Source organism: Pipra filicauda, unplaced genomic scaffold (genome assembly GCF_003945595.2).
Source record: "Pipra filicauda isolate LSUMZ 115617 unplaced genomic scaffold, ASM394559v2 scaffold77_size3566232_pilon, whole genome shotgun sequence".
Classification (NCBI taxonomy): Eukaryota; Metazoa; Chordata; class Aves; order Passeriformes; family Pipridae; genus Pipra; species Pipra filicauda.
The window spans coordinates 232155-254577 of record NW_024104953.1 but is presented as its reverse complement, the minus strand read 5'-3'; the positions used below and the strand labels follow the sequence as shown (position 1 = coordinate 254577).

General features: G+C 43.3%; 1 protein-coding gene across 8 annotated transcripts in view; it reads right to left on the bottom strand.

The window, feature by feature from the left end:
* Positions 1-18049: 18049 nt before the first annotated feature.
* The window catches only part of BMP2 (bone morphogenetic protein 2), a 220327-nt gene continuing 215953 nt past the window's right edge, over positions 18050-22423 (bottom strand). For 7 of the 8 annotated variants that reach the window (XM_027738643.2, XM_027738646.2, XM_027738647.2 and 4 more), the window contains one exon: positions 21532-22405. In XM_027738643.2, coding sequence (XP_027594444.1) covers positions 21561-22405 — 845 coding nt within the window. In that variant the 3' untranslated portion in view covers positions 21532-21560. Of the gene's footprint in view, positions 18276-21531; positions 22406-22423 lie in introns of those variants that run through there. The other variant, XM_039389840.1, reaches the window with a different exon arrangement.

Sequence of the window (22423 nt, the reverse complement as noted above, 5' to 3'; positions counted from 1 at the left end):
AGACAGAGCAAGTTGGATCATGTCAAGCATTTCTCTTAGCAAACCCTGGATCCTGTTTCTCTTACCAAAACCTGAATCCAAATTCCGGCCACCAATATGGGAGAGGGATTGTTCCAAACCAAGATGAAACAAAAAGTTGTCTGGGAGAAACAAATTTCTAGAATAAATACGTAAGTCCAGTCTCAAAGTCTACAAGCCTAAATCTGAGAACCTCTGTTTTCCCTGTGGTCAGATGAGTCCAGTTGGTACATCCACAGGGACCTCAAGCACTCAGACTGAACGAGCACTGCCATTATCTATTAATATATGGACCAGGACTAAATACTTATAAAACAGGATGGCCTTCACCCTGCCCTAGGTGACCCGTAGCCATTAGGAATAGCTTTCCCAAAACCACTGGAGTCACATCTCTTGTAACTGAGATTAGAATCTAATGTGGCACATCTGAAGACTTTTTTGTCGCTCTCTGCTTTATATGAGCTAATAAGGAGCCTCTGTCATAAACTTGGACAAATGTGTAACCTAACAGCTGTGTTTGCATCTCTACCTATTGTTCATCTATTAGGTCAAAAATGGCAAGTTTGACTTCCTGACTATATAAAGAGGGTGAGAGAATTACACTAAGACTTGCTTAAAAATGCTACTTCCAGGATTTTTTTTTCCTCTGAATTGCAGTGGGTGTTTATCAGCCCCATGTGCTGTGGGAACAAAGGCAAAAAGTGCCATCTGGATTCAAAAGGTTCTACTTTCCTCACATGTTGCTCTTACTCTGTAGTGTAAGGTTACACAGGGAGCAGGACAGGGCAGAGGTGGGACTGTCCTCCTTACCACCAGTCCTGCAAACCCACCCACGTCAGAATGTGAGCCTGACCACTATTTAATACACATTAAAAAACCAGCTCCAAAGGCAGGCAGGAAGCAGAACTTATCAACCCTGTTCCTGAAGAGGAAGGGAAGGCAGGACATCATGAAGAACCTCTTGCTCCCTATTCCTGCATGCCTTTCAAAACAAGATCTGGAATAGGTTTTATTGGACCTCTGAACATCTCTTCAAGGTTGGCTAATGAAGCACAGCTATTGCCAGAGGCATCGGCAGAAAACTTGTCAACCCGCCTCGCATTCTGTTCTCTTGCCATAAATTTTGGGGGAAAAAAAGTGGAATAGTGCATGCAAAGGTCTCTCCGAGGTTTTGGAAATTCATACACACTCCTCACCCAGCCAGGCCTGCAGGAACTTCACAGTAATTACATTAAAGAAATCCTCTGTGACCCCTCAGCAGCAAAGTTCACTTGGTCAAGCTCCCCCCAGGATGGTGACTGGGAGCTGTCCTGGCATCACAGTGGGATCAGCACTGCCATGGCCAATGCTACTCCTCTGGGCATGCCAAGAGCCATGATCTCTGGGAATTCATGCCAGGGAGTCTGCCATCTCCCTGTTTATTCCAGCTGGGCAAATCAAACCACATGGAGTTTGTGGTTTGAAGTAAGCCCACGTTCACCAGGCCATCGTCAGAGTCAACAACCGTGTGGAGCTTTGTAGCTGTATCCTACTTGGAAATACCTGAGTGCTCCTCATGGGGAGAGAGAGGGAAGAGGAGTTTGTTCTTAAGCCAAGTGAAAAAATGGTACATGAAGGGAAAGAATCAAGGAGGCAGACAAGCAATAAGCTCATCAAGAAACAGAACTGATAAAAGAAACCCAGAGTTGTCCTCACTGACAGCAGAGGAATCCAAACGTCACCCCAGCATGTTTACATCAGCAGAGAAAAAGGAGCACAGTAATGGCTCTGTGAGCCCCCTTTCCTTAACTGAATTCCTACTGACTTCCTGCACCTGGGTGGAAAAGGCATGGTGAATAGGGAATACCCCAGTATCTCCTACAGAGAATGACAACAACTTGAGGTGCTCCGGAAACTGGAAAAGCAGGATATTGGATGGTGAAGGAGACAAAGTGTAAGCTCAGAGCTACACAATAGCTCTCTGTGGCCCTTCCTACACCCTATTCCCTTTCCCCAACACACCATCATCTCATCCCTCTTTCAGCTTCTCAAAAACACGGATCAGAAATCCCAGCTGCTAGTTTTCTACATAATTTTGTAGAAAAACACAAGGACAAAACCCAGCAGGTTTTCCTGCACTGCTGCAGAACAACCCCACTACTGCGAGTCAGCTTTCATGAGGCTCATATCGTGGGATGAACTTGTCCCTTTGCTCACTCCACTGCTCAAATCCTGCCCCCAGCTCTGAGGGCTGCCCTTCAGGGCCTCCCCAGGGGCCCTGGGTTTTACCTGGAGACAGGAACAGTGTGTTGCCACCCCTGGAGGGAGAGGGCTGCTGGCACAGCAGGGACACCTGCCCCAGGGATGCTGTTCTCAGTCAGAGCTACAGTGATGCCAGAAAGTCCCAAACCCTTCTTTCAGCTTTTATTTTCCCTCCCTTCCCCTTGCTGTGGATCTTTTTTCAGTCAAATCGTTCCAAGGAACTCTTATTTTTGCAAGAACTCTGATATCATTCCTGTTTGATGATAAACATTTATAAGCCAAAGCATAATTCCAAATACTTAGCCCTTAGTTAAACACTAGAAAGTAAAGGTCAAACTGTAAACATCAGTATTTTTGTAAAGATTGTGCACATTCATGTTTGGAATTCTTGTTTTCCTTAAGTAAACCCCAGGCAAGAGATAACAGATGCCTAATTTCAAAGATCCTGAAACTTCTAATTTGGCACGCAATGGCATGGCTGTGATGACGTTCACAGCAGCTCTCCCTGAAGCCTTCACACATGAAAAATTAAAGTGGAGAGAGTTGTTTTATTTAAATCAAACCTATTTTCAGCAACCTTTTATCCAGCCATAAACTGCTGTGCAGCAAAAGATCAACATCCAAGTTTTCTTCCTAATAACAAGCCACTAACACGGTTCTGCCTCAAAGGGTCATTAGGAAAGTATTTTTTTTGCTGGGGGGTGTATAGGGACATTTGCTGCTCACAAAACAGATAAAGGTGACTTGATGTTCTTGCAAAGGTGAGAAAAAGGCAGAATTATGGGAAATGGAGCAATTTTACCTCCCCTCATGCATTTGCATGATGACACAGCCTGTAGGGATGTGACCACACTCCCGTTTTCCCGGCAGGGTGCTCACCCTGGCCTCGGCCATGGGGACAGTGCAACCACGCATGCCAAAGACTTTTCATTTTTCAGAGTTCTACAGTGGTATTTTCTACACCTCAGCTCTCCTGAGCTTCTGTTGCACGTGGGACTGCTCGGGTTTTCAGGTCAGTACCCTGGGTCTCGAGTCAGACACCCAGAATATGAGGAACATTTAAATGAGTGATCATCCATGAAGAGTTTGGTTTAAGTAACTTGCCTGGAATCACTCTGGTAGAAGCACTGAAAGTGCTAATTCCCTAGTGAACATCTGAACAGCCTTTAATACTTTTTCCTCTTTCCACAAACCCCCACCTCACTCACCATCCATCTTCCCACTCCTGCCAGAAATGGGGCAGAGATCCTTGGACAATGGTGTCTTTTACCACGCAACCCTGATTCATTCCCCAAGCAGGTCTGTAATTGTAGTGGTCTAATTAAAGACTGTATCATAACACAGAAGATGGGAGCAGGGCTGGGAAGAGAATTAAAGTCGCAAGATAATTTTGGTACATCCTCAGTGTTTTTAAATACAGTTTGCACACACACACACACGTGTGCCCTTGGCTTAAAAAAAAAAAAAAAATCAAAACAAAGCTACAAAAATCCACTGCAACTTCCAGCAGGGCTGGGACCCTTGGAGTTGCTGAAGAGACTCCCAGTAGTTCAAGCTCACCAAGTACCTGTGTGAAGGAGAGCACGTGGCCTTCGCTGTGCAGACAAGAGGGGGCTGAGCACACACTTTGGGGACTTTGCAGAAGGGCAAAGTGCAGGAGTCGCCAAATCCACTTCAGGAATCTGGAAGGAAACGTGCTGAACATACACTCCTCTACCCCCTCCCCAAAACACAGGAGTCTCTTGCTCTCTTTTCTACTCTATTCCATATGTATGCATGGAGGGGATGAGGAGCTATTTGCAAACATCTCTCCCCTCCTGCAAGCACCGAGGGAGATCCTCAACCAGACACACAGGCGTTCCTGAGGTTCCTCCCACCCTGGAAACACAGCTGGAATTACAACACAATCCCTCTCTCGCCTGCCCCGAGGGACAGACCCCTCCTGGGTGGGGGCTGTGGGAGAGCAGCAGGAGGAGCCCCCGCCGGCTCTGCGAAGCCCAGATTTTCCCCTCAAACACCAGCCGAGCACGTGCAAGTGGAGAGGTTCGAAATGTTCATTAAGTGGCCGAGTTTGGCAGGAAAACAAAGTGAAAGTCACTCTCCTGCCAAATCTCAACAGCACGGTGGTGCTAGAGCTGCTCAAATTGGTGGGTATCTCACTGCTTCAAGGCAAGAAAAGCTGCTTTTTTTCCTTTTTTCCAAAAGCCGGCGGTGCCAGTCCCACATCAGCCACACGCCACACACACATGTGCACGAACACCCACACAGAGCAGCACTGCCACTGCAGCTTCTGCACCGTCAAGCGAAGAGATGGGTTAGCCCTGATTTACAGCAAATGTCTGGGAGGTTTTAGATTTCAGATCCACCCATCATAATAACAGAAAACCCCGCAATGGCTGAAATTCCTTCCTGTAATGTTTCAAAAAGTATTTCCACTATATTTGTCCACATGCCACCAATAAGGATTACTTTTGTACCAGTCTAGCCATGGGTGTGTGCTTGGGTTTTTTAATATTATTACTTCTGATCAGCTGTCAAGCAAGAGGTTTGGGTTTTGTCTATTTTTTTTTTACTTTTCCCTCACTGGATTGAACAGCTCATCACCTGCCTGCTTTCATTTTAGACTCACACAGTTGCCTACATTTTCTTTGCAGACCCACTGTTAAATAATAGGCAAATAACAAATGTGCTAAAAAAAGCTGCAAGTGGATTAATTTGGAATAGACACAGTAGACAAGAGTACAGGCCTTTGTGTTTAAGCTGTTAGGAACAAATATCCATCTTGTTAAATATGATGTACGTCCAAAAGCAAATTAACTGTCCATATTTGGTTCTACAAAAGGAAGCCACCTCGGAGACTGGGTCTACCAGCAAAATCTGGTTTTACTGGTCTCATGTTGGACAGCAAAGTTGGCAGCAGCTACCAAAGCTGGGACTTCAAAGAACAGAGGATTTGCTGGAAAAGATTCAGCCAAGTCCATTCCAGAAGCTCTTCCCTGACCCTACACAGCACCAGCTACACAAGAGGGACGAGAAAAAATATTATTCTTCCTGTCTATTACATACACTTTTTGGGCTTGAGAGTACAATTATTTTCCTGAATAATTATAAAATTAGTGACTAATATACACACTTTTGTTAATTCGGACTAATTGCTTTTTCACAGTTGTGTTTAAGCTCTCAGCAAAGACTGTCCACAGATGTCTCTTTTCTCCCTGGGATACGACTAAAGAACAAAGAAATTGAACCAAATATGATTAAACAATGGCAAAGGAGTGTACAGTTTTACCAGACAGAAACATTAATAAATAATGGTATTTCTCTCCCTCTTTTCTATCAAAGGAATTTTTTAGGGCTAGACAGAAACCAGCTCTTTTTCGGAAAGCTTTAAGAAAAAAATCTCAGGACATTTGCACCTCAGTTGCCATTCAAATATTACAGATATACCCTGAAAGTCATGAAACTTTTACCTTTGGTGACTACTTGAACAGATCACTAGAGCAGCATAAAATGGAAATGCTTTCAGGATATGGGTAAGAAACTAACAAACAGCAAAGAAAAAAAAATAAGGGGTTCTACATAAAATACAGTATCAGTTGAAATAATCCCAGGGGAAAATTCTCATTCAGTTCTGCATTCAGCTCTCCCAGGGCCTTCCTCCTTTCTCAAAACAAGTATTTCCACTTCAGGCAAAGGTAAAACAGAAAACAAGAGGCAACATAAATGAGCCTGATTTTCCAGAAGATCCAAATCATGGCCAGTGAAAGAAATTCCTCCTGAAGCCATGTCCACCTAGAACCCAAACCTCAAGACACTCAGTGTTGCTATTCAGATCTGAAGTGCCAGCCAAGGTTTTCATTTCACTCGATGATTATTATTCTGAGGCAGCAAATCATGCTTGTACAACCACCTGGAAATCCATGGATCCCTGCTGGCTTGAGAGTCCGGTGGGGAGAGGGGAGCAACCAAGCTTTGTGATAAACACATTTTGGAGTTTACAGATCTTCCACCAGAAGCCTGGGGGGAAACCTTTGGCTGTTTGCTTTGGTACACACACTGCAGGATGGGTTCGTGACAAAAGCCATGAATGTTGCACATCCGAGGCTGGAGTGTGACCTCCCAGAGCTCAGTTACACGTTAACTACGAGAACAATCCCCAGGTGGTTTGGGTTTCCCCATATTTGGCTGGAATGAACCCAAACCAATCCAAAGGCTGTCCCGGTGTGAGCCGGTCCCAGCTGGATTGAGCACTCCTGCAGCCGACGTTCCCCTTCAGCGTCACTGGAGTTTGGGAGCTTTGCTTTGGTGACCTGTGGCCTTTCTTTCTTCCCACCCGCCTCATTCTTTCTTTCTTTGCTATGTATGTTAATTTGGGGAAAATCATAGCCTAGGGCAACACACCTGACTGCTTCCCACCCCAAAATCATTTACCATTTAATGCACGGTTACATTCATTCTTCTGCCTTTATAGTTCCCTAATGAGCTTGAACTGCAATTAACAAAATGATTGTGTTCACTTTAGTACAATGCACCTGCAAATACCAGGATGGGAAGTCATATTTAAAACACAAAAATACACCCAGTACATATTCCAGCACAAGCCTGATATTCCAGCATGGGCTTGTATTCTAACAGGTGCCAGTGGCTGCCAAATACTTTGCTGTCTTTTTAGAAGATTTTAATTGGTCATAGATGTCCTTGTATCATCTTCTTGTCCATTTGGTGAGAAAAAAAATAAAAAATACTTTATTTCTCTACTGAAATAATCTCCTATCCTGTACTGAACAATTTTTGTTGTAAAAGTTCAGGTTAAAGCTACCTTTAAGGTCTCTCCTGTACACGCAGATACTTTTTAACCCATTGTTAGGATTCACTCAAAACTGATAGTTATGAGAAAAAAAAATGCCTGCCAGAAATAAATGATCAGTTATTATTTACATTATTTCGCTGATATTGGACAAAGTTTCTACAAGTAAATGACACTGATCTGCATACTGAGCACATCTCTTGCCTACACGTTTTTGATGATTTGGGGAAGCAGAAAAAAAATAACTAGGTTTTCTCTTTCTTTGCTTGCCAAACAGAGCACAGACTGGAAATACCATGGTATACACAGGAACAAGAAGCCACTACAATAACATTGCTGCATCCACTGCTCTTCCTCAGTGTTTTTTCTCTATGTCAAATGCTGAACCACTGATGCTGAGAAGAATTTTTTCCTTATATTCAGTCAGATATCCCTTTACTATAATGTGGGGCAGCTCCTCCTCTCCTTCCACTGTGCACCTCTGAGAAGAGTCTGACTCCATCCCCTCTGCACCCTCCTCCTGAGTCATGGCAGGGTGCTAAATCAGTCAGGGTTCCCCACCCCTCCTCACGTGCCACCAGCCCAGCTGCCAACCCACCACATCTGCTCTGAGCTCTCCCCACTTTGCCAGTATTTCCACCCAAGAGTCCCAAACTGGATGTAGTATTCCAGCGGTATCCTAACAAGCACAAGCAGAAGGGAATAGTCAGATCACTGCAGGGAATCCAGCACACAGCTGGCTGTCTTTCCTGCAGGAGCCAAGCTGCTGACACATTGGATGTGGGTCCACCAGGATTCCCAGCTCCCCAGGTGAGGAGAGGTTACCCCTGCACCTGAGCACAGGGTGTTTCTGGACCTTGCATTCATCTCTTGACCTTGCAGAGATTTTTGTTGGCCCATCCTTCCATCTCACTTCTCCAATGGTTCAGGGGTCGACTGATGAAGATGTTGAACAGCACCAGCCCCTCAGCAGCCCCTGATCCACCCTGGCCAGCCCCAGGAGCTTGTAGGTGCCCCATTTACCTACGAGATCTTTAATTCCTTAATGCACATCCCATCTCTTCCCTCAAGCTCTGCCACCACGCACAGAGAGCTGGCAGCAGATCTTGCTCATGGAAACCATTGAACACTTGAGCCTTTCCCATGCTTTTCACCACCTGCCACATTCAGCAGAAGGCCCACATCTTCCCTGGCCTCCCTTGTGTTACATGCAGAAATAACCTGTTTACACTCCAAAAGCCTCATCAGTTCCAACTCCAGCTGAGCTTCAACTTTCCTAACTCTGTTCCTACATGCCCAGGCAACGTTTCTGTATTCCTCTTTGGTTGCTTGTCCCTGCTTCCACCTCCATACTCTTCCCTTTTGCATGTGAAATCAGTCAGGAGTTCCCCGTTCCGTCAAGCTGGCCTCCTGCTATACCTGCTCAGCATCCTGAACATCAGGATGGACTGTTCCTGTGCTTTGAGGAGGCTGCCCTTGAAGATCAAGCAACTTTCATGGGTCTCTCTGCCCTCCAGGGCAGACTCCCAGGAGATGCTGCTTACCAGTTCCTTGAACAAGCCAAAGTCCACACGCTTGAAGTTTTGAGTGATTATTACATTACTTGCCTTTCCCGCTTCCCTCATGTTCTTAAACAACCACCTCATGACACTGCAGTCAAATTACCCCAAAACAGTTCTTCCTTGTTCAGGAGCATCAGGTCCAGCCCAGTTTTTCCATCAATCAGCTCATCCAGCATCAGCATCAAAATGTTGTGCCTCACCTATTCCATAGGTTTCCCAAATTTCTCATGCACCAGCACATGCCCTTCTAGGAGGTGTGAGAGGGGTTATCCAGAAAGGGTTTGGCCCACAGTCAGAAAAATGAACCCACTTCTTGATAACCAGCCTGTTGTGTGAGTTAACAGCAGAATATTCCTATTGGGGCTTTGTAAGTCGAGGTCCACCATTGGAAGCACACTGGAGGCTCACAGCTGGAATCCATACCATGTAAATCACAAACACCTTTGAAAGAGGTCCATTTTGACAAATCCCATGGTCTCCCTTGTGGAGGATGCCTGGAGTACTTTACACTGTGTAGAAATACAGGCAGTGCAACCCAGAAGTGTTCACTGACAGCCAGTTGGGGGCTGCAGCTGAGCAGCACTGGCTCATTTTGGAACCTGGTAAGAAGAGGCATAACATGACCTACCTGAATGATGAAAGCTCCAAAGCCAGACAGTCCAGAGGGCAATGCCAGGAAATGAGTAAAGCAAGAAACATTTCTGTACCTTGTGGGCCCAATCCCAGCATCAGTCAATTCCAGTGACTGCCAGGGACTTCAATCCTTTTAAAAATGACAGGATCTGCACAACTGCAGATGAATAGCATTAGGAACCTGACACTGTCTTTTTAATGAACCTGGATACTGGCTGCACCTTTGCTGGTCTATAAATCAGGAGGCAAGTAGCTTTTTGACCTTTAGCCAAATTCCCACTGATGATGATCTTCCAACCCCCTGAAAGCAGAACAAGCAAAAGGCAAACCTGGCTTTCAGTATGAACTGGAGCCTGCAGTTTGCCTGGTGATGTAAATGAGTGCCTGCTTTGACTGTGACTCACTCACCCTGTCAGACAGCCCTAATGACTGGCCTGCCCTGGCTCTTCAGCAACAAGGAACTCAGAACTTCTGCCATCCATGCACCGACTATTAAGACACTCATATCTCTGGGTCATCGACCTCCTTCCTGCGCATCAGACGCTCTCCACTCCCCCTCCAACACCGCCACTGCCACCATCCTTATTAGAGCACCTGATGAATGTTCCTGAACTTATCTTCACAACTGCCACGTGGGATGAATTTCCTCCATGTTCATCATAAAGTAATGATGGGACAGTAAAGGCCAGATTTTTTTTAATGGAATTTGGTTCGAGTTCATGCGAGTTTCAATAAAGCTTTACTTTGAGCTCACAAGCCTTGATTTTGCTTAGTGTTCCTGGAGCTGTCAGAGTTCAGGCCATGCAAAAGTGCCAAGTTTCACACTGTTTTGCACATGAAACCATAAATCCCTGTCCAGAGCCCCAGGGGCACGAAGGGGAGGTCGCTGCTCAAAAGGTTCATGAACTTGGATAAAGTCGGGCAGGTATCAGAGTTTGTAACAATGTACTAAATTAAGTTCTCTGTAAAACTTTTTCATGGGCCAAGAATACAAAATAGCTAATAAGAACATGAAGGTTTTGCTGAATCAGGTCATTCTTAAAAAAAAAAAAAAAAAAAAAAAAAGGCAGCTTTACCATATTTTGTTCTTTATCTTTTTTCAGTTAATTCACTGCATTATTTTCCCTTGGAAAATCCAGAGGCAGTCATAAAGCAGTTGATATTCTGCAAAACCTTTACAGGTGATATTTGCTTGTACATAATACGAAGTAATAATTTGACAGTATTTCTTACCTGCTCACTTTCAGTAAAAAATTAAATCCAAGTAACAGGAAAATTTTTAGAAATTGCAGCTACCAACTCAAATTCTTTACAGTTCTTGATTGTTAGTTTTCAGTGAAAACCACAACCAGTGTTTTCACTGTGTCATTCCTCTGAAGTTTTAGAGTAAAATTTGCCAGTGAACATTCAGAATGCTCAGAATACAGAATTTAGAATAAAACTGAGGAATAGTTGGTCACCTGTCCTGCAAGCACACAGATAGCACAGTAAAGAAGTCCTTGGCTCATGGTTGCTTTGAATACCAAATTTCAAGGGGAAAGCATACCTTGATGGGCAGATTGGAAAGTTAGTTATGATAAATAACAAGTTACTCCAATGGGAAAGTCAGATTTTCCTGTTTACAGAGCAGGCATTATAAGAAGTCAATGGACAGAGGAGTGGAAATGACTCTGGTTTGATTCATACCAAAGTCACGGATGCGACTGATTCCATGGAAGCTCTTTGGAGCAGCAGCCATCTCTTTCCTTCATATTTAAATATGAAACCTCATTTCACCATATATTTGCCACAGACATATCAATAAGTTTCGTAACAAGCAGGATGAGATGTTGTGACAGCAACACTCGAGTGTTTTGCAGGCAGTTTACAAAGCCCTTTACTCACTGGGTGATGGCCATCCCAGGCCAGTGAGGAACCCAGTCCCAGGGCCTTGGAAACATTTCTCTACCCTGGCAGACATTCTTTTGGCAAAAGCAGTCCCCTCTGGACAGGTATGTCCCTGAGATTCATCGCTGGGCTCTGGGAGCAGCACCAACAGTTGCTGAGCACACGTTTCCCTCTCCTGCCTGCCCAGCACACACAACTGACATGACTAAAGAATAGTGAAAAAATGTAAAATCTGAAGGAACCTTTAATCTCTTCAGTTAAAAAGAAAAAAAAATGCAACCACTTACTAATGGAATGTTAAGATTGTGTATTAAACCCACAAAAGTCAGAAAAGGAAGGAATTAAAGACTCCCTTGGCTCTTTTAACCCTTCCCTCTGCCTGTGTGCAATCCAGGCTTTTCATTGCAGTCACATAACACCAGGCAAAGGGACATAACCATGGGCGATGTTAAAGGGGGAGCAGGGCTTGTTATGAAGCACAGAAATGGAAACGTTAATAACTACTCACTTTATCTTGTAAAAGTTTAAGGTTCACGATTAAAGAATGGCAAGACACGAAAGAAACAGCAGCATGTTGTTATGGAAGTAAATCAAATATTGAAGAAATGAGCTGTTCCTCTCCGTAAATATTTTGGTTGCAGTGGTATTTATCTCCCATGAACTAAAATGAAGGTAATATATCAGAGGAAGTCTCTGCCCACATGTAACAGGCTGTTTGTCCTGCACAGAACACCCATATCTGAATTCAAAATCCACTCCTGCAAAACTCAACGTGTTCCCCCTCATTAAGCTTGGAAGCTCTGTACCTGTTGCATTCTGAGTAGCTGCACACTTCCCAATCCTTAATGCACACATCCCAATCCCTAACACACACATCCCGATCCTTAACACACACATCCTCTTCATGAGCAAGGAAATATTATTATCCTGGTTTTACAAATGAGAATTCTAGGCACAGAGAGATTAAAGCTGAGCATTTCAAAGCATCCCAGTTAATTAAAATGACTGGAAAATGGGTGTCCAAATTGTTTAGATACCTTTGAAGTCTCAGAATAATTATATTGCTCAAGGTCACACAGGGAGTTTATGGCTGACCCACAACTTGAACCCAGATTTCCAGCGTCCCACTCCAGCACCTTAATCACAAAGGCATCTTTGCTTTCCAATTTAATACTGGCCAGACCTGGTCCACATGCAAAGTGGTTCCCAATGGATGAAACCTGTCATTATGCCATATAATGTAGCCATCTATCTCTACCCTACAGGATAAACAGCAGTGCATTTAGGCATCTCCAAGTTCTTTAAGGTACATATCATTACAAAACACTTGGGAGGCAGGAAGAGCTATTTGAGAATTAGCACACAAGGACAGCGAGGGACTTTTCCAATGGCACATGGCTGAGCAATTTGCTGTTTCTCCTGTCCTCAGTCTGGTGGCCTCATTCCTCTTTTTCCTGATGCAGTGTTTGACCAGCAGCATTTCCTGTTAAACAGTTTTACCCACCAAAGCTCTCAGCCTGGCTCTGAATTCCACTACCTTTCATGACCTGACCCACTTGACACTACAGCACCAGTGATGCTGGGTTTTGCCATCAGGCTTGGTAAACTACAGCACAAAACAAACCCTCAAAGTTACTCAGAGCAGCACAGACTTCAGCAACAGAGCATATGGTGGAGCAGTCCTCTCCCAAAGAAAAAAACTCAGAAAGGACTGTTGGAGAGACCTCCCCACATAAAGCAGAATGACACCCACTGGCCTCCCACGCCTCTGGGATTGCTGCATATAAAAGGGCTGTACTTCACAAGCCAGTTTTGATATGCATTAAAAAACCTGGTCCCAATTTCTCCTGAGCATACACTCCAATTAAACACTCCTCTCATTTGGAGCTGCAAGTCAGAAAGCTGCGTTTTCCAAATGCTGATTCCTATCGTTGGCACAAAGTCTTCAGGCCTTGGTATGAACAGATGCAGTTACATGAAGCAAAACTTCCCGGATAGGATTCAGTCTTGGGTTCTCCCCAGACACACCAACACCCTCCAGGATGTGGAATGCAATGGAAGACAAAGATCAACATAAAACACACACACACCTAACACGCTGACTTTTTATCATGGAGGTTGCTAATTTCCCATGCTAAGAACAACCTTTGGAACCAAAATGAATTATGTGTCTCATTCCGAGTGCATCAAAGAGCAGACAGCCTTTTTAAAGGAGTCAAGATCACCTCAGCTGTGCTTTTGTTATCTAGCCCAAGGTTAAGGATTTGGCCTTGGGCTAACAATTGGCTCAGAAAACCAGGATCATGTAATGAGAGTTCCAGGAAGAGAGAAAAACCAAAGCTTGGTAAAGGCACACTCTTCAAAGTGTCCCAGTACTTGACCTTCTTTCCCTCCCCCCCTCAGATGAATGAGGTAAAGAAGAGAGGAACGGAGCCTGAAACCCTGAAGGAAGTACTCACATACAGGAGGAGCTGGAAAGACCTTTCCAGATTCTTCCCAGACACTCACAGAGAAAGGCCTGGCAACAAATTTTCCTCACCACTTCGATGGAAAAGGAGGCAGTAGCCCACTGAGCTCAGCAGGCTCAAGGGGAGAAAGTTCTTGCAAGGGGTGACACCTGGTTTATTTCCTTTGATATAAAACAAAAGTTAAGCCGCTTCTATCTGAAAATTAAACATAAACATTAAAAAAAGGCTAAGACCCTCCAACAGGCGAGAGCTGCAGTGGCTCCCTGCCAGCAGCTCCCTGCTGGGTTGTAGGGAGCTCTCTGCAAAATATGGATTTTCGGGGGTTTTCTAATGGATTTTTGTTGGTTGGGTTTTTCTCTCAGGACATGCACACAGGAGTCACAGACCACTTTCTTAATTTTTGCTGCTGACAAAAGCCAGAAGGCTCCACCCACGCTCCCAACACCATTTTCCCAGGGCTTGGTCCCTCTCTCCAAGGAACTGGCAGTGGGCACGCTCCAGTAAGCCAGCAGGTGTGCAGGAGCTCTCTCTAAATGACTCTGCCCTCTAGGGTACATTTAGGTTATGTTTTCAAAGATGAAAATCTTTTCATCTGCAAACCTGGGAGACTTCTTTACCCAACACGTCAAGAAGTAGTTAACAATTAACTATTTCCAAAAAAAAAAAAAAAAAAAAGAAAAGGCAAAAAAAAATAATCACCAGACCAGGAAACATGAATCAATTAGTCTTTGATCCTCCCCTCAGTAATAACATCTAGAACATGGGTTACTGCTAATCCTAAGTAACCAAAGACTTTAAAAATACTAGTGGTTAAGAAAAGGAGAACTTCAGTTCTCAGGGTGGAATTCTGAGGCCTCTCCCCAGAGAACGCGAAGAAATTTTCTGTTTAAGAATCTCAGGCTCCCTGGTGTCCTCACGAGATTCCAGCTTTACAGTAACCCTGCTGTAAGTCTGTACACTAAAAGCACCATAATGACACTAGATTTGTCATTTGTACAACAGGAATAAAAGAGTAACAATAATGCCAGTATTCTGCAGAACAAAAGTGCTCATTTTTTCACTTAAAGCTACTGGGCCCACCTTTTATTTACAGTGCCAGCGCCGGGAAAACATCTTCCATGTGCATTAGGAATTGGTCCAATAGCAACAGCCTGTGACATCAAAACTGCCTTCATGTTAACATTATGGTGTCAACTAGAAGATCAGAATTCTTCATGAAAATGAACCAAAAAAGCTCTTAAAATGAGAATCTGCTTGTAAGTACGTTTTTTTTCATTCAAAGTAAGAGAAAATGCAAGCAGAAAGGTTGTGTTAGAATTGTCCTAAAAGTAGAATAATTTAAACACAAAGCCAGAGTGATGCTTATAAGAAATAATACAAACCCTGACCATCTTCCTAATTCCTAAGGAGTCGATAACTTCTTTGGTCTGTGAAGTCCCACATGAAGTTATCAATAAGTCATGAGAAAAATGCAAAAGTCAAGTTTATCATGAAATGAATCATTGTTTCTGGCTGTAAAGCAGAGGCTTCTGGTGCAGTTGTAGTCAGATAGCCCTCCCCCCTTCCTCCTCCCATCACCACTGGCCTTGCAATTAAGCTTCAATATGCCTGTGTGTATATTATTGATGTGGAAACAGCTATTTCCATCACGCCGCAGACATTCTATACTTTTGAAGTCTGTGGTTACAGAGTCATTATTCCATACAACACTTTCCCATCACTGGGGTGTGCAGAATGCCATAAAAAGTGGTTTGTGCAAGTTCCAAGCTACTGGAGTTATGTCAATGGTTACCTTAAATCCATTATTTTCTGTCCGTGGTCACCCTGCCCTCTGAGGATTTGCTTTAATAAAAAGGACTGAATTGTCTGAGAACCAAGTGAGGAGAGCTGTGCTGATTTGCAGATCTGGTGGATATTTCCATCTCTTAATCTGCATATTGTTTCCAGGATGATGATGACAGTAATAATAATAGTAGTAGTAGTAATAATAAAAAATAATAATAATAATTTGCTTCTCTTTGTAGTGAAACTGCTGGAGTTGAAGGCTCTGTTTTAATGAGACACACTGAATGAAACAGTGTCCTGCAGTGCAAGAAGTACATGTCAGCTCTCCACTGCCTTGGCATTGTAAGCCAAGCTACAGCACAATATTCATAATTTTCTTGGTGATCTCCCAGGAAAACCTTCTTAATTTAATCTCTAATGGGATTATCAGCCTCATTAAATTGTAAATCTTCCACAGTCCAGCCGTTGTGGGAACCTGAACTTTCATAATGTTATCAATTCACTGCTCTGATCTTTCTACCTGAAGTCCCCTTAGAACCTTTTAACACTTTGAGTGTCAAAAGCTTGTGGAGTCCTTCTCCACTTCCTTCACCTACCACTTTTTCCCATGAAAATCCCTGCCTTTTTTTGAACTAAAACCACACAGACCTGCTTCTTCCCACCGCAGCCCTGACCCAGTGGCTCTGCTCTCATTTCTGTGTGGGCAGCCAAGCACATGTTGCAGAAGCCCCAGGTGTGAAGGGCAAACCCACCTCTCAGGAGATGAGAGCCAGGCTGGCCCACTGCAGATTCCCTACCCCTGGAGAAGTCCAAGAGCTCTCAGCCTCTGTTCATCCATCGAGGGCAGCACAAGCCCAGGCAGGTATTGCAGCCGAGTGCCTTCACAGCACTATGGAAATACAGATGCAAACGAGCTCTGGCCCTCAGACTTCTGGCAAGTTACAGACACAGTCCCTGGTGTTACGGGGTGTCTCCTGCTGCACCCAGGGGTGCAAGCCTCCAGACCCTCTCAAACTAAGATCCTGCTGGAGGCTGGGACAAACTGCCTCTGTAAAGGACACAGAACCAGGACAAAACCAGTGTACCTGCTTTTCTAAGTGACCACCGCTCAAGGCTCGCGGACGGAACGTTGCTAAATCCTGGAGGGCACTGACACGTGACTAGATTCCAAAAAGAGAGGAAACTCCACCTTAGGAAACCATTACTGCTTGTTGCAGGCAAGGCTGTCAGGAATACAGGTAAGGAAGGATTAGTACTGGAGAGACAGGAAAGAAGTAATCTTAAAATACTTTTTGAATTCTTTTTGTGCCCAAGCAAGGCAAAAGTAGTAGACACACACAGTTACTTTGGCACACATCTGCAAAATCTCTTAGGAGAAATAAACAACAAAATTTGGAGTACAGCAGAGTAAGGTTATGTTCTGAAGGAGCTGGGACTTCTTCCTTGTATACAGTAGTCTAACAAAATAAAACACTGTTGCTTGTATCCAACACATTCCTTACGGCAGGAACACGTACAGTCCAAGTGTCCTTCTGAACTTAGCTTCTTGTTTCTTTCCTATGTAACTAAAAACCAAAGTGGTTTGTGCCTGTAACAATCTTTAAAAATACATTTTAATGCCTTTGGCTTTTCATCATTACTTTGAGCAGCTTAAGTCAACTGGAACAAGATTTGTGGTTCTCGTGTTGTAAGATCACTACATATCAAGATCTCACAGCAGCAGTCTGCCCTACCAAAAGGGGTTGCCTTAATGTAAAGGAGAAGCTAAACATTCCAGATCCATAATTAGATAAATAATACTTCAGGCAAGATATGGCACCTTTAAAAGTGCCTTTTCAGTCTTGGATTTTTCTCTGCTTGTTACTACAGAAACCATCTAGCAACCAAAATCTAACACAGACTCCACCCAAAACAGAGAAAAACAATATAGGCAGAGTAGGCTTTTTCTCCCCCTTTCCCCCCCCTTCCCCCTCCTTTTTTTTTTTTTATTTGAAAGGGTGGGTGAGTGCTAAGGAAAAGTATCTTACTGTGCAAAGGAGAGGAGCATTTTGCATGCAGTTGAAACAGTAAAGCTCTGATTACAGATGGCAGCAATGAAAGCAGGAATGAGTAATGAGCAATGAGAAATGCGTAATGCGGGATGAGGATATAATTTCCACACATCGGCTAAAGAAAGGTTTACACTCTTAAGCAATAAAAACAAACCATTAAGCCAGACCTGCACTGTCAGGAAGTATAAAACAGTTCTTGAAACTCTGCAGTTACTATACAAAAGCTTTTCATAAACTTTTGTTTCCTGATCTTCATAAAACATTAACATCAAGCTGCCATATGGCAATTAGCTGCCTCCTGAAATCAATAAAAAAAACAACCAAAAAACCCCCCCAAAAATCTACAATTTAGGAATAGTTATACAATAAAATAGTGCAATAATTATCCTCCTCTAATAGTGTAGCAAAGTGGGTCTAGTATAAATGCAGTCCAGACGAGCTCCTTCTCCAAAGCTGAGAGTACAATAAATCATGTTCCTCTCCAAGCCTCACGGTATGGATGTGAGATCTCAGCTGCCTGGCAGGGGGGAGCAGGTGATGGTCTGTGGCCACCCAAACCCCACAGGAGCAGGAAAGGCCTGGTGCCTGGTTGTAGTGAGCCCAGGTGAGCAGCAGAGCAGCCCCTGCTCGCTGGGAATGGGCAATGCTCTCGGGAGAGCTTACCTCAGCTGACGATCCTCCCGCGTCATTTTTTATGGTGCTGACCACAGAAGTCCAACTGAATTCTGCGCAAAAATTATCAAGCCACTCGACAAAGCTGCTACTGACTCTCAAAAGGACAAGGAGAGATGCTGATCACATTTGTGTTTAGAGAGATGCTTATCTGAAATGCACAAAGGGTGACATTATCTATCACAATCTCTGCCTAGATTATATAAGTGCCTAGAAGCAAAATGTTTAGGGGCTATAAGGTAACAAAGGCAGTTTTGCCTTCAAAATCTTTTGCTTTTCCTCCTCTTAAGAGGAAAAAAAAAGCACATTTCTCCTTGTAGATTACTATAACACTAGTAAGTACTAAATAACTAAAGTACTGGAGTGCTGTGGTGACAGCATACCATTAGTATTTAGCATTATTTAGCAGTCATTACCAGACTTTTAAAGATGTCAGAAAGCCCAAACCTTTGAGAAGGTCTGTCCGATCATCAGCCCTACCTAAAAGGATTCAGGAACCCAACTCATCTCTAAGAGAATTTTCTACTCCTCTATGAAAGTTTGTTTTGTTTCTTTTACCTTAAATCCTAAACAAAGTCTTTAGTGCAGCACCCTCAAGTCTCCAATGTAGAGAGCGAGGCTAAAGGTTAAGGACTTAAAGATACATTACAAAACCGATTCTGCAGCAATGCACTGATGTGCTGAGCCTGACACAATGCATATTTCCTCCTCAAAATCAGCGTGGAACTGACGATTCTGTGACTAACACTACGCAGTTATAGAAATGCTTACGAGAGCAGGTCTTAATAGGTTTACAACTCTACATTGGCTTCACAGTGTATTTGACTAAGGATGAGAATCTTTGTCAAGCAACAGGAGGTTTAACTTTGCAAGGAATGCAGCATCACGCCATGACCAGCTACTGCTCATGCATAGACAAGTGCCACAGCCAATTTTTTGGAAACAAGATTAGCACCAACGTGTTCTCATGCCTTACAGGACAAGTCAAGCAGTCACCACTCTGTAAAAAGCCTCCCTCAGTCTCGTTACACATGAAGGAGCTGTGAAACTTGAGCCTTGTAACACCGGAGTTGAGGATCTGGTTGGAAGTGCTGTGGGTTCTTTACAGTTTTCAGCGGGTTTGGGATCATACCTTCCCTGCTCATCATCACATTTTCAGCACTTTACACCCAGCTTTCGCAGGCTTAGGTTTTACAGTGCACTAACACAGCTGTGACTTGACTGGCACAGCCACACACCACAACGAACAAATTCTCACATCCTGGGCCCGACGCCCTTGCCAAAGCAACAGCCATAAACTCATCCATCACCAGGAAAGGTGGAAGCAAGCAAAAGGCAAACTAAACTTCCCCACTAAAAATATTAGCCACAAGAACGGCACCAGAAAAACCACCTGGAGGTTGTCCACTCAGTCAACTCATGGGCTACTACGTAGTATCAGCATGACCAACATCAGCTACCTCTCAAAAACAAGCAGAGCCAAACTGCAGTGGTGGACCGTTCTCTAATAGCTGTTAAAAATACTGCTGGTATGAAGAAATACATAAGTTTTTATCTCGCCACAGCAGCTTACAGTCTAAGGTATTTTTAAGCTCACAAGATAAAAAGTGGAGGCAGCCAAGAGGAAATCAGATTTTCTCTCCTATCCTCTGTACCCACTGATTTTTGTGATGATTATTAGCAGTAGAGAGCTGTTCTACAAGAAGACTTGCTGATCAAGTTAGCCTTTCTGATCACCTCATCTATTTAGTACCTTCGCTGCAGCCCAGATGATTCTGGTAAAAAAAAAAACAAACTGAAAGATTCTGGGGAGAGTCATGAGAAAGAAAAGGGGTTTGTTAATAAGAAGTAAGAGGCCCAAACCAGAGATCCCCAGAGCTGACTTAGAGAGGTCTCTAAAGGGCCCATTGCACACATGGCTTTAGGACTTGCTGCCTCAGTTCACCAAACCCAGAAGTGGATCCACACCAGAGCTCAGGGGGATGACCAAGGAGCCCATTTAAGCCACTTTCCCCCTCTGCTATTTCAGCTCAGCTTCCCCAGTGACCTGACTGCCAGACCAGGCTTGTACCACACAACATTTGATGCTGCGTTTGCCAACTGCAAATCACGCCTTTGCCCCTCACAGGAAGGATTTAAAAAGCAAAAAAGATGCAACCACAAGTTGCTCTTGTGATGGCTGCACAAGTGAATTGGTTTTTTTTATAGGCTGGACTTTTCAGAAAGAAATATCAGAGTTCTATGATTTATTATCTGCAATAGATTTAAACATTCGGGAAGGGAAAAAAAAAAGTTTCAAACACAAAACCCTGGAAATGAAGAGATGCTGATCTGCCAAAGAGCAAACCCATCAGCTGAGGTTAGAGAGGAGGCTGCACATGACAAGAGCTCACTGTATGCAGGGCAAAAATTGCAGATTAATTTCACTATAACACTCCACAGAAGTGAGCTCTCCTCTGAGGTGAGGAAGTATGCAATGTTTTTCCAACTGTTAAAGACAAGGGCTGGTACAAATAAGGTTAAGTATCCCTCTTTAGCATAGATAATCACAGAAAAAAAGGATGACATTTTAGCTTTTATTATTTTATATTTGGCCAGGACTTTTAAAGGAAGGACTTTTAAAGGAAACATCAAACATTCACTTTTCTGTAGGTCTAGAAAGGATTCAGACTTCCCCCACCCCCGCCTCCCATAGGATTTCTATTGGCCCTTCTTATATTCACGCCGCAAATTAGTTGGGAATAGCAGTATTTATACTAGATCAGCAACGTCTGGTTCTTATCCAAATGTTCCACCTAAAGAGGATGCCAGTTCTCATGGATTGGACAGCCCACCCTGCAGCATTCCTGAGAATTGTACAATATAATCTTGAAAGTCAGCAGAGTGGATTATCCACTTTTTTCTGGACTTGAACTTGTGACCTTAACAGTAGCACAGCAGAAAGCAAATGTGCTATGCACTTTGCCATAGTAACCTTCCATGTATTCTTTTCAACTTAAATACACACAATTGAAACAGCTACAATTTTGGAAAATTATGTACAAACCCTATATTTTTTTCTTTTTTGATTACATATAAATACAAATTAGCTATTCTTCTAAAAAGTGGTTATAATAGTAAATAAATACAAAATAAGAATCTGACCATTATACTTCATGTGCTGGGGTTAAACCCATATAAAATGTACAACTAAAATACATTTAAAATCTTTAAAGGAATATTTCTCTGATTAAAATATTTGTTTTCCCAACTTTTTCGTAGACATAAATATATTTTCAAAATAGTTGTGTTTTTTTTTCTTTCCATTTCATTACATAAATAAAGTCTTCATTGGGAAATATTAAAGTGTCAGCTATTTCTTTTTTTTTTTTTTTTTTTTTTTTTTTTTTTTTTTTTTTTTTTTTTTTTTTTGCATTTGTCTAATATATTTGCTGTGTCAGCGGCACCCACAACCCTCCACGACCATATCCTGGTAGTTCTTTAATACAACTTTTTCATTTTCATCAAGGTAGAGCATGGAAATAGCACTCAGTTCTGTCGGCACACAGCAAGCCTTGGGGATTTTGGAATTCACTGAATTGACCAAAGTCTGAACAATGGCATGGTTTGTTGAGTTTAGATGGTCTGCCAGTGGAAAAGGACATTCCCCATGGCAGTAAAAGGCACTATACCCCGGCGGGGCCACAATCCAGTCATTCCACCCCACATCATTGAAGTCCACATATAACGGATGCCTTTTGCAACTGTATTTGTGGCGTTTACGCTGTTTGTGTTTCGCTTGACGCTTTTCTCTTTTATGGAGCGGGTGTCCCTTGCCATCATGCCCAAACGTTACTAACAATGGCCTGAGCTGAGACCAGCTATCTTCATCCTGATGTAAAGACCTGCTAATCCTAACGTGCCTCTTGGAGGCACTGTTCTCTTTGTCCAAGTGAACCACCTCTACCACAAACCCATGATTAGGTTGTCCATGTGCAATCCACCTCAAAACAGCGGGCGTTACATCAAAACTTTCCCATTTACTTGCATTATGATGCACCAACCTGGTGTCCAAAAGTCTTGTGACAGGGTCCTTAGAGGTGGCTGTGGCTGGCTTTATAATTTCATAAATATTAATACGGTGATGGTAGCTGCTGTTGTTCTCAAAGGCTCCGTGCACCTGTTGCCGAAAAATCTGGAGTTCAGCTGAGGTGATAGACTCCTCGTTAGGGATGGAAGTTAAATTAAAGAAGAAACGCCGTGATGTTTTCCCACTCGTTTCTGGTAGTTCTTCCAAAACTTCTAATGTGATTAAACAGG